The sequence below is a fragment of the Apis laboriosa genome, unplaced genomic scaffold (assembly GCF_014066325.1).
Source record: "Apis laboriosa isolate Shangri-la unplaced genomic scaffold, ASM1406632v1 scaffold204_cov149, whole genome shotgun sequence".
Lineage (NCBI taxonomy): Eukaryota > Metazoa > Arthropoda > Insecta > Hymenoptera > Apidae > Apis > Apis laboriosa.
The window spans coordinates 452,712-464,716 of NW_025222299.1; the positions used below are offsets into that span (position 1 = coordinate 452,712).

At 31.6% G+C, this 12,005-nt stretch overlaps 1 protein-coding gene across 3 annotated transcripts in view; it reads right to left on the reverse strand.

Annotated features, from left to right (window-relative positions):
• Positions 1–1,991: 1,991 nt before the first annotated feature.
• The window catches only part of LOC122712646 (protein rhomboid), a 149,174-nt gene continuing 139,160 nt past the window's right edge, over positions 1,992–12,005 (reverse strand). For all 3 annotated transcript variants that reach the window (XM_043932449.1, XM_043932448.1, XM_043932447.1), the window contains exons 3-5: positions 3,836–4,006; positions 3,124–3,279; positions 1,992–2,712 (exon numbers count right to left, since the gene is read on the reverse strand). In XM_043932449.1, coding sequence (XP_043788384.1) covers positions 2,392–2,712; positions 3,124–3,279; positions 3,836–4,006 — 648 coding nt within the window. In that variant the 3' untranslated portion in view covers positions 1,992–2,391. The remainder of the gene's footprint in view (positions 2,713–3,123; positions 3,280–3,835; positions 4,007–12,005) is intronic.

The window sequence follows — 12,005 nt, forward strand, 5'->3', positions numbered from 1 at the left end:
TTAAAAATTATAATAAAATTGAACTGTATTTAAATATGATATATGGAATTAAGAAAATGTTTGTTAATATTTATATCTATAGTTGAATGTTATGTACAGATTGTTTTAATTGAGAAGGAGAAATCAAATTTAAAAATTGCTAAGGTATTAAAATTCTTTTTAAAGAAGTTAATAAAAATATTAAGAATTATATTAAAATTATAAAATGTTAATAATCTTTATATAAATATTGTATATAGATTAAGTATATTAATTGATAACAATAGTTATTTTTTAATTGGAATAATAATTTTTCAATAATGGAAAGATATTAGAAAATGAGGAAAATTATTGAATGAAATAAATTATAAAAAATTTGGAAAAAAAAAATATAATTATTATATCTCTTCTGTTCATCGGTTTTCACACAATCAGGGACAACGGCCTAGCGATATTTTACCAATCAACGGATTTCAGGCTTACTGCTAGTCGATTGTACACTCGTCACTTCAACAATTATCTCGTCGATCGACATCGTTCGCTATCAATTCTTTCCTGTCATTGTTCCGAACGTTTCGATTCAACAACAAAATCATTCTGACCATTTAACGTTCTTCCAACTTTGTCATATCAGTCTTCATCATCCACTTATTCACGAGAAAACATTTTTTCAAACAAAGTCTCAAATCTTTGATCTCTCTCTTTTTTGTCACTCAACAATTCTAGTACGATCAGTATTAAACATACTAATTTCTTCGATTTTCTCGACACTTTTTTTTAACACTTCCTTCGTTTGAAAAAGAAGAAACTTTTAACTTTTCTTCGAATGCTCAGCAAAGAAGCACGTGGATCCATTAGAGGATTCTTCAAGAATTTAACTTTTGCTTTCAAAATCCTTTTTCATCAGTCATCGAAAGTTAAGGCCAAAAATTTAAAATCACTCTCCTACGTTGAATTAAATTGAAAATTGTGTAATTACGTGTATCAATAGTAATTTTCTTTATTTCTTTAAAGGCTTTTGAAAAATTTTCATATAATAAAATTTCTAAGTCGATTCTCTTTTTCAATTTCTTAAGGGACACTTGGTAATTCCAAACTTTTGGCCAGAATACCAAATCCATTTTTTCAAATAATCCAGTTTCTTTAACTTCTGCACTTATTTCTCTGTCCATTCACTGAACAATTAAATAGATCAAATCATTGCACAGTTCCATATCGATCGAGTTATTTCAATTCCTTCTTTTCATACACCAGAAGTACACATAAATATCGTCAAACATAATCAAACTTCTTCAGTCACCATTTTTATCTATCAAAATCATCTTTATCGATCATATTGACAAAATAATCGCGGTCCAGCAAACAATTTTTGCGGTTTGTAAATGTCCATTCATCGTTTGAACGACGACGATTCGTCAAAGTTTGAAAAAACACCGTCACAAATCACCGTAATCTCACTATTAGAGACAGTTTGGCCAACATAGATTTCTCTTTTCAAATCGAAAATACATCACAAAGTAAAGATGAAAAGAGTTAGATCTTCTAAAGGAGATATTCTAAAAACGTGGACACGATGATGTTGTGGTTCTCTCGAAAAGAGGATTCTCGATCATTCCTGTCGATACATTCAAAGAAACTTCAATCGAGCTACCTGGAATTCTACCAGCCAATTTTCTTTTGTTTCCTTTTTTTTCGGTAAGAATCGTTTAGGTTCCTCTCATGTCTCTTCTCTTTTCTCTTTTTTTTCTGGTTGATCGATTGATCTTGTTTTTTCCATTTTTATTACTATCTTCTTTCGAGAGGGAGAAATTGTTTGGTTGATGGATGGTTCTCTTGTGGCAGTTTTTTTTGTAAGCAGTAAAAATCAATGGATTTTTCAGAGACACTATCTTTTCTTCGTGTCTCTTCTAATTTTTCAGAATGTCTTTTCTTTTTATAATTAAATGCACATCGTTTGTTCGTTACTGTTTATTCTCAAAGTTCAAGTTATACAACTCTTTTCAATATCTTTTATTCTTCCAAGATTTCTTCCAAGTTCAATTTATAAATTAATTCCTTACTCCATTCAATTCCGAAATCTTTCTTCTTAATCATTTCCAAACTATCAGCACCATGTCACTTCCAACCGATCCACACCTTGTAAAAAATTTCCTTATTTATTAATAATCCACAATATTTCCAAGAATTTTCAAAATTCAAAGATCCACATCTCAGATTTCATCCTCGAATCCTTCTTCTCACAATTTCACACGATTCCAATTTTCTCCCTGGGTCCAAATAACGTGGCAAATATTCCCATTCCAAAGAGATAAGATTGGCGAGAACCTACTCGAAAACGCTCTCGGCGGCTTCCCTGATCTTGACGATAAGGAAGGATCGTCTGCAGAGCTTGACGAGCAGCTCGATCCTCTGTCAGGATGGTTTTCTCAGTTGTGGAAGAGCGATCAGGTAGATGTTGCCCAAGATGGCGCCTACGACGAGGAGCATCACGCTGATGGCGGATAAGAGGCGAACGAATCTGACGAATCGTCGTCCCCTTGCGTCCTTTTTGCTCTGATTTGGGAACACAGCCAGCCCCAGAAGAGGTCCTGCCAGTGCACCAGCTACATGCGCGGCCCAACCGACTCGACCGCAACCCAGAAGGGCTGGGATTGGCAGTGAAGCAACGTCCGCACTGGCTAAGAGTAGTACCGCGCCTAGCCGCCAGCCGGCATAACGGAGCTCTCCGTGACACTGGAAATTAGAGATGGAATACATAGATGAATTTTGTTGTTCAATGGTTTATGAGTTGTGATGAATAAACGAACGATGAAATTGGATTGAGATTATTAAGGAAGTTTTTAAGAAATTAATTAAATTAAGTAAAATTAATAATTTTTTAAATTTTTTATTCCAGAAAAATTCTTCTGGAAAAATTTGGAGAAACGCTTGAATTGAATGATGAATGTCTTGGAGGAACGTTTTAAAAGAGGATTTCCAGCAATAAAAGAGAAAATTAAATTGAAAATACTTTTAAAATCAATAATAGAAAGGAAAAGAAATTTGTTACATATATAATGATAATTTTACAATTTTGAGGAGATGCTCAATGAAGCATGTTTCACAATATCATAATGGTAATTAGCAATATTTTTTGTAACTTACCAAATAAAGGTGTGCAAGATGGCTGGTAAGTAAGGCATATACACCTGCCGAAGCACCAACCAAGAAGAGGCTTGGCTGAAGAAGAGATGCCCCGAGTGCTCCGCAAACGCCACCTCCTAAATAGATGGTTGCCACTCCTATTCGACCTTGTTCCACCTATGATCATCGATAATTTCTTTCCTCCCATACATTTTCCATGCCATTAGAAGAATTTCTTGTAATAAATAGTTTAACAGAGAATGCTTCGCTAATACAAATAAAAATAGAATTTTTCGTCTTTCCATAAAAATTTCAATTAAAAGAACTTTGGCCAAAGATGTTGAAAAGAAAAATTGAAGGATATCGAAAGAAATTAATGTAAGAATTATTATAAATTATCAAAAATTCCAATTTTACGTTATAATAAATTCAAGAACAATAAAAATTTATACAGATTTTACAAAGAGAGACGTAAGTATCTATATAAATAAATCTTTATTATAATTTATAAAAGTCCATAATAATTTAGGGTCCATTGGAAAATCCACGCAAATCCTGACGGCGTTTTTAATCTAGCTAATATCGTAAAATAAGGAAAAAGAAATTTCAAAGAAGGAAATCATTTTTGAATTCAATGGACACGGATCGATCGGTCTACCGAAGGATACACATTGCGGGAGGTCGCCGTAAAGGGTGGCCAGCCAAAGGTAGGCAATTAGTCTGATTAACTCACCTCGAGAGGGGTGGCCAGCACCAGCTGGATGACCACGTTCAACGCAAGGTGAAGCGCGTTCGAGTGCAGCAGCATATACGAGGCGAACCTCCATCCTTGCACCCTCTGACGGGGGTCGTAGACCAACCACCTGCGCAGCATCGCTTCGTCTCCCAGACAGTGTACGGCTATCTGTCGTCATCCAGAATGCGATTTCATTGCCTCGTGTTCTGGCGTACCATGAATATAATTCACCGATAAATGGTGAATCGTGCAAGGTGAGTTTTTTGACTTTTTTAAAGAAACGCTTTGTGTTTTAGTTTCTTTACAGTACACAGTACATAGTACACAGTACATATTACATTGAATATTTATCTGGCAGTATTGGGAATTTAACGAAATATTTTCGATGGATTTGTTATTACCATAGATGTGATGATATGTTAAAGGAATAAGGATTGTAGAGAAAAAGTTGTATGACTGTATTTAAATATTTGTTCCTGGCAAGAAAAATATTTTTAGGGGTAAGTATTTAATATGTATTGAATGTTCATATTTACAATTGTATTGTATTTTTTTTTTAAAATTTAATTGTATAATGATTGCAGGATGTTGGATGGTGCTAAGTAAAGGAATTTTACATTATTGTGAATTTATGAAAGATGTTTAAATCAATTTAATAATTTTACGTATAAATTAAACATTTTAATTTGTTTCTGATACAATAGATGGATTCGTATCTAATTAATATTCAAACTAGCTTGCAAATTATTGTTCCAATAATCCAATACACTATTTCATTTCATCAATATTATACAGCATGTAAAATTAATTAATTTATCATAAATATCGTCGAATAATCGTCACTTATTTGCTCAAACGTGCATCAAAGGAGAGCACAGCAGTAATGGAAAAAGCACAAATCTTCAACTGGTTGCCTATTAGAAAAAAAAAAAAAAAAAAAAGGAAGAAAAATGTGTCGCGAACATTTTTATCGACGAAATTATTTGCAAATTATTGCCATTACCACGAGAAACAAGAACGTTAATGCGTTTCTGGATGAAAATACCCATCCCCCGTGCAAAGGAGTTAAAAATTCGAATGCGCATTATCGATGAACAATCTAGCGAATAATTAATTCCATTCCCGTATGGAAATTCGAGCGAGCAAAATGGTAATTAATCAAAACTGCTTGTTTAATGCCGAATAAACCACCGCCGTTGTCAGCCTTTAAATAATGAACGATCTGAATATCCCTTCGTGTTATTATGAATGATAATTGACACATCGTGCGAGAGAAAAGACGCTGCATTATCGAGAAATCACCTGTGATGCGAATTCAGATGAAGTGAAGCCAATTAGAATATAAGTAATTAAGAAATAATTAAGAATATGTATATATGTATATATAATATATATTAGAATGTAAGAATAAGAATATGTAATAAGATTTTGTATTTTAATTGTAATAGCACGAATATGTTTGAGAATAAAACTCTGAAAAATTATTAAGAATGAAAATTACTCTAATGTATAACTTTGATTATTCGAATTTTATTCTTAAATATATTCGTGTCTAAATGCTAATAATTATTAAGTATATTGTAAATTGTTCAATTAATAAAATATCATTTTATTATAAAATTTTTATAAGAAAAATTTCATCATATGTATATTTATTTTAAATCATAAAATATTATACATATGAATATTGATTTTATCTAGAAGTATATTTATATGTATAGATGTATGTATACTACTATATGTACAAGCATTTATATAATAAAGCTTTTCATTTTTCTTTTTATATGTTATTTTATATTTTATACCTATCAATTCATCCTCTACCATTATAAATTCCATATTCCCTTTTTCCTGTTAAAATCAAAAAATAATCCATATATTACAGCTTTAAAAAAAAATCCCACATAAATTATTAAAAATTCCTTTACATCATAAGATTAATTTCTTTACAATAATTTGAAATATCAATTAGAATAATTTTACAAATTCAAAAAATAATCATAATAACATAAATATTTCAATCAAAAGTCGGAAATTTGGACGAGAAACTTTAAGAAATTGGTCTCTGTCGAAAAATTTTTCGTGCCACCTCCTTGCGTATCATATTCTCCTGTTCAAAAGTCGGAAATTTGGGCGAGAAACTTTAAGAAATTGGTCTCTGTCGAAAAATTTTTCGTGCCACCTCCTTGCGTATCATATTCTCCTGTTCAAAAGTCGGAAATTTGGGCGAGAAACTTTAAGAAATTGGTCTCTGTCGAAAAATTTTTCGTGCCACCTCCTTGCGTATCATATTCTCCTGTTCAAAAGTCGGAAATTTGGACGAGAAACTTTAAGAAATTGGTCTCTGTTGAAATTTTTTCGTGCCACTTCCTTGCATATCATATTCTCCTGTTCAAAAGTCGCAAATTTGGACGAGAAATTTTTTAGGAATAGGAAAATGAAGGAAGAAATTAAAAAAAAATAGGAAATATATGTACAGTATATGTTTATTAAATATTAAATTTACATTACATATACAATTATTTTACATTACATTACATATATAATTTATATTTATATAACTATATCACATTTATATATATGTTGGTTGGTCCTGATTGTATGTTGTCTTGGCACTTCATTTTCAACTTGAAGATGCTGAATCTCATTGATGTAAGGGCTGCTGATGAATAAATCTTCTTGAGAATCATGTTGCTGATCGGTCTAATTCTCATGGTGTTTAAATTAGTGTGAGCAATCTTCTATTAACTTATGTTCTTCTAAAACAAAGACGAAAAATTAATTGTAAATTTCGTTCGCTCAAGAGTTTCGATAATTCCAAGAATATTGTGTTATTTCCAAGAATTATAGAAGTTCTAGGAATTTGATGTTATTTCCAGGAACTGCTAAAATTCTTGGAAAAATTCTTGGAAAAAGATCTCCTTTTAACTTATGTTCTCCTAATACAAAATCGTATTTTTGGCCAAAAATTGCTAAATTTAAAATTTGTCAAAAAATTTTTCCATCTCCTTATTATATTCTCCTAATACGAAATCGAAAATCTGACTAAGTTTTTTCAAATTGATTTTTTATAGGAGAATGTAACTAAAAAGGAAGTGGTATCAAATTTTTAGACTTTAATATACTTACCTTTATTTTCACCTTTATATTTACTTTATTTTGATATTATATTTTCAAGAACAAAACATTTTTTAATCATTTTAATTAATTCTAATTTCTAAATTTATTATACTTACCTGTTTTATATTTATCTTCTATATATTTATTTCTTTAAGCTATTTATCGGATCAATTTTTTTAATAATTTTTCTTGATTATAAATAACTGAACAATGTCCTGAGATGTATTTATGTACTTATATTTGGTTTATTATATTTGGTCTTTTTTCACACTTATCCCTTTAATTTATATATTCAGAAACCAAACATTTTTTTAATCGTTTTATAAATATTTTTGATTCTTCTAAGATTCTTGAGAAACAGAATGCAAATATTTGATAACGTTTTAATAATCCATCACTATATTATACGTTTTATACAGAAGATTTTTAATAAGCTGTTAAAAAGAATTAAAATTTTAAATAATGAAAAATTTTCTTCCGTTCCATAATTTTTAATCAAATCCGCTTCAATGCTTACTGTGTATATACGAATTTTCGGCTTTATTATCAATGATAGGATCGGTCGAAAAATTTCAGCCAATCAGAATCTGGTCAAATCGAGAGAAATGGTTCGATGACGACAGGTGTTTCTAGCCTGACAACTATATGCCTCTGACAACGATCCAGTTTTAGCTGAAAAAAAAAGGAGAAAAAAAAAAAAAGAAATGAAAAATGGAGGGAAAAAAAGTATTGATGTTCTCGTGGATGTTTTGACGTGCCCTATGTCCTATGAAAATTTATTCATCTCAATAAATGGAAAGGATATTTTATAAATGATTTCGTTCGAATAGATTACCTCTAGAAGTTACACGAACGAATTATTTGGAAATTATTTATTGTTTATTAGCCTTTAAACTCGTCGATTTGTATTCATTAAATTCGTAATCTTGCAATGTATGTAATAATAATAGATATTGCACAGAGTGTTAACATATCTGTGAAGAGTCAATTCTAAAAATCAAAACGAATAAAAAAGTTAATACGAAAGAATATCAGTTGTTTTATTAAATTATTATGTTTGCATTAGACGAAACGAGATAAAAATAGAACGATACAATCTGCATCTCGTTACATCTAACCCAAACCTAAAATTGCTAATATAACCTAATAAATAAATATTTTATATACCAACCTTTATAGGATATAAAAATATCCTGTAAAATAATATTATCATTATCATTATATTTTTCTTATCATTTATATTTATTTCTTAAACTTAAAAAACTTTGAAACAATTATCCATCTTTTCACGTTAACCCGTATAAACGTATTATCCAACCATGGAATTTAAAGTCGTAATTTCAACTCCAATCTTTTAAGTAACTGCGGATGATCGAATAGAAAGTTTCCGCGTTCTTCTCTATGTTTCGTTTCCGTTTCGTATCGTGAAATTTTATTTCCAACGAGAAAGATTCAGTCTTAGATGGGCGGGGAAAAAATGCACTTTCAGAGGCTATTGGTCAGGGTTGCCGGAGATATTGCATCACTCGGGAACGAACGATAAAGTATACGGATTGGTCGTGTACCAGAAAAATGGTTTCTCCCATTAAATAAATCATAAACTATCGAATATACCGTGGAAACAAGCGGATACGACTTGGGAATAGTATTTTTCACCCCTCTGTCCAACTATAAAATTTTACACTTGTTCTGTACATAGATAGATATATTTTTATCAAAAGACGAAATTGAATTATTTTACCTAGCTCTAGCTTTTTCGTTGTTGAACACGATTGTTAACACGTAGAAATCGATATCATGGAGTTTGTATTATTATAGAATTTCTCCGAAATATTCTGTTTCAAACACAATTTCCACATTAATTATAATATTATTATCGATAATTATATTATAATTTCAATTTATACCGTGAAATATTATATATCAAATATAATGTATAAATATATGTATTATAATTTCAATTTGTATTTCAAGAAAAAAAAGTTTAACTCGATCTAAAGAAGTTATATATTTAAAAATATGCATTTTATAATTTTATTATAAAATACTTTTGTTAATCAACTGTGAATACAGATCTACAATTATTTTTTATTTCTATATAAAAAAAATGTAATAAAATATCTTACTTACATACAATTTCAAAGAAACAATTTTATTTTCTATTCGAATATAGCGCATTTTATTACATGGCTCCGAGGAAATAAAATGGCGGCAGTAACCGAGATTGATATCGATTACTGTAACCGACTCGTAAATTTTCTTTTTTTATTTTTCATCGTTATTCAAGTTTCTTAAAAAAAAATCTTCGTATATTTAATAAAAGAGACATTAAACAAGAATAAAAGCGCGATAACCAACTTCATTCCAGCCAAACCAATAGGATTCCAAATTTTAAAATTTTATCGCGTGAAAGGAAATGTAAGTATCGAAATTAAAACCGAGTCGATAAAAACGGGTATCGTCAATACCATAAGAGCGAAGAAATATCGCAAGTTGAGAACCGCTGAGCCCTTTTTCAATCGCGATTTAAAAAAACCCACTTTTACCAGAGTTTCTCCTTCCACAAAGTTCTCAGAGCCGATTTATCAGAGCTCTCTTTTTCCTCTAACGAGCTGTATTTACAGTTCTGCACTTTTGTTCCCGATTTATCGCGCGTTCCGTTATGCTGGAAGAAAACACGGGAACACAAACACGCGTGCGATTATCAGCGGAACGGAAGTCGACTTTTCGGCGGCCGTTTCCGCTATCTCAGCGTTTTCATTAAAGGCCCGCACACCACGTTATCGTTCACGTTTCATCGCGCGAAACTGGACGTGAACGCCGATTGGATCCCAACTCCCGTTTCGACGAATCAGCCGCTCCGCTTTTACCGGAGAGAGCCGTTACTTCGTTGCCTCGGATCGTTGGAATGCCGTTTTATCGCGTGAAGAGCATGGACTTTACTCGATTTTGGCCAAATTCTTTGCTTCACACGAAAGTGTGTAATTAAGGTTAAGATTCAAGATGACGAATTGCGAAACTTTATTTTTTTCCTTTTGATAACAATACACATTTGTTATTACACTTTTGAATAAATATCGATATTAATTTTGCTAAAATTATTCGTACTGTAGTAATATATACATTATTTTTAAATTTCTAAAATAATTTTTCCAATATCCAAATCGTTCCTTGTCTTTTTTTATCCAATCTGAAAAGATTAAATTCGAATTAAAGACAATGATATACAGGTTTACGATAATAATCAAAAAAGAAAAAAGGTTTTGGCGTTTAAAAAAAATTCCCCCAAATTACGCGAGAATCACTCGTCCTATCTTTAATTTTCCCAATATCCAAATCTATCCCCAATAATCTCGGAAAGAGCAAATTCAGAACAACGGCAATAATCGTTCCAAGAACATCCCTCGGTAAAATAATCGTTTCGTCTCGAATTCTGCCCGATTATCGCTGCCCGAAATCCGATCTTCGAATCGCCTCTCCCCACCCCTTTCGGTGGCCGCCATTCCTCCACACCCCTTTCTCGTTTCATTAACTCCCGTCGACACCGTTAACTTCTGTTTTATTGCACGAGACTTTGCCCGGTGGAAAAGAAAAGAAGAGTGCAATTCAAGTTGGCGGCTTTAAACTCCTCCCGTAGCATTTTATCCGCCACGTTCGCTCCTCGTGCCGACGATCCCCCGGAAGTGCTCGAATAAGCTCCCCTGGAATTATTATCGAGCCAGAGGGAAAAAGTCCAAGGAAAGAAGTGTGTGTATATATATATATATATATACTAGAAAAAGGTAGAAAAGATGTAAGGAGGAGAGCATGGAGGAACGTCTTGCCTCCCGCCATTTTTTCCCCTCTTCTCTCTCTCTCTCTCTCTCTCTCTCTCTCTCTCTCTCTCTCTCTCTCTCTGTCTCTGTTTTTTCCCTCTTTTTATCATTCTTTCATCCTCTTCTTCGTCTCGTTCTCCTTTTTCTTTCTTTCTTTTTTTCCTCGTTTCGTTTCGTTTCGTTTCGTTTCGTTTCGTTTCGTTTCGTTTCTTTCAGAGTTTCTTGAAATCTACCGGCACGACGATATTCCTTCGTGAACTCGTGCGAATAATTGAGACGGATTCCACATCGGTCTCTTCAACAGGCTTCAACGACGCATTAGCTCGGTTAATGGGAAATTTTTCGAGGTTGGACGAGTCGGTACAGACGCGAAATCGAAATTTCTTAGCCGAGATATCCTTAGTTGCATGATATTACGAGTTTTTTTTCTTTTTTTTTTTTTTTTTGAGGTGCTATATATATATATCGATGCTTTTCGATGTAATTTCGAGTGCAATCTCGAAAATGATTTTTGAAAGAGAATGATGGAAGAATTTTTTTGTTTCGAAACTATATGTAAATAAGATTATTTGATAATGTCAATAATTTGGAGAAAAAGAATATTTTTATATATACTTTTATAAAAGGTGAAATGATCAATTTTGAGAAAAATTTATTTTAAGGATATATTAAAAGAAATATCTACAGATATTGGATGATCAATTACTAATTGAATATTAATAACGTTAAAGAATAAAAAAAAAAAAAAAAAGAAGACACGACAAGCTTTCTAGCTATATAAGGCGAAAAATATCCTTATTATTTTACATTTAAGTGTTATTAACGATTAAACGTTTAAGACGAAGAAATTCCTTTTAAAATTCTGGATCCATTTATCTCGATATAAGAAGCAGAAGGAATTTAAATAGTTCGCTTTCTGGAAATTAAACTCCATCAAAAGATTAATATTTAATTTCACGTATTTCCTTTTAAAACACGATAAACGAAGAAGAAGAAAAAAAAAAATCTCCTTCTCATAATTTAATTTTCGAAACACGAACCGTTGGAAAACTACCTCTTGCATCTAAATTAAATTTCGATACATTTCTTCAATAGTCATAAATCATTCCAAGCAATTTCCAAGTCCAAATTAATTTTCTCATCCCGGTTCGTAAATTACACCTGCAGTTTACAACCCATTCAAAAACATCCCACAACTAACTTCCACACTCTATCTCCAATTGTAAGTCTTA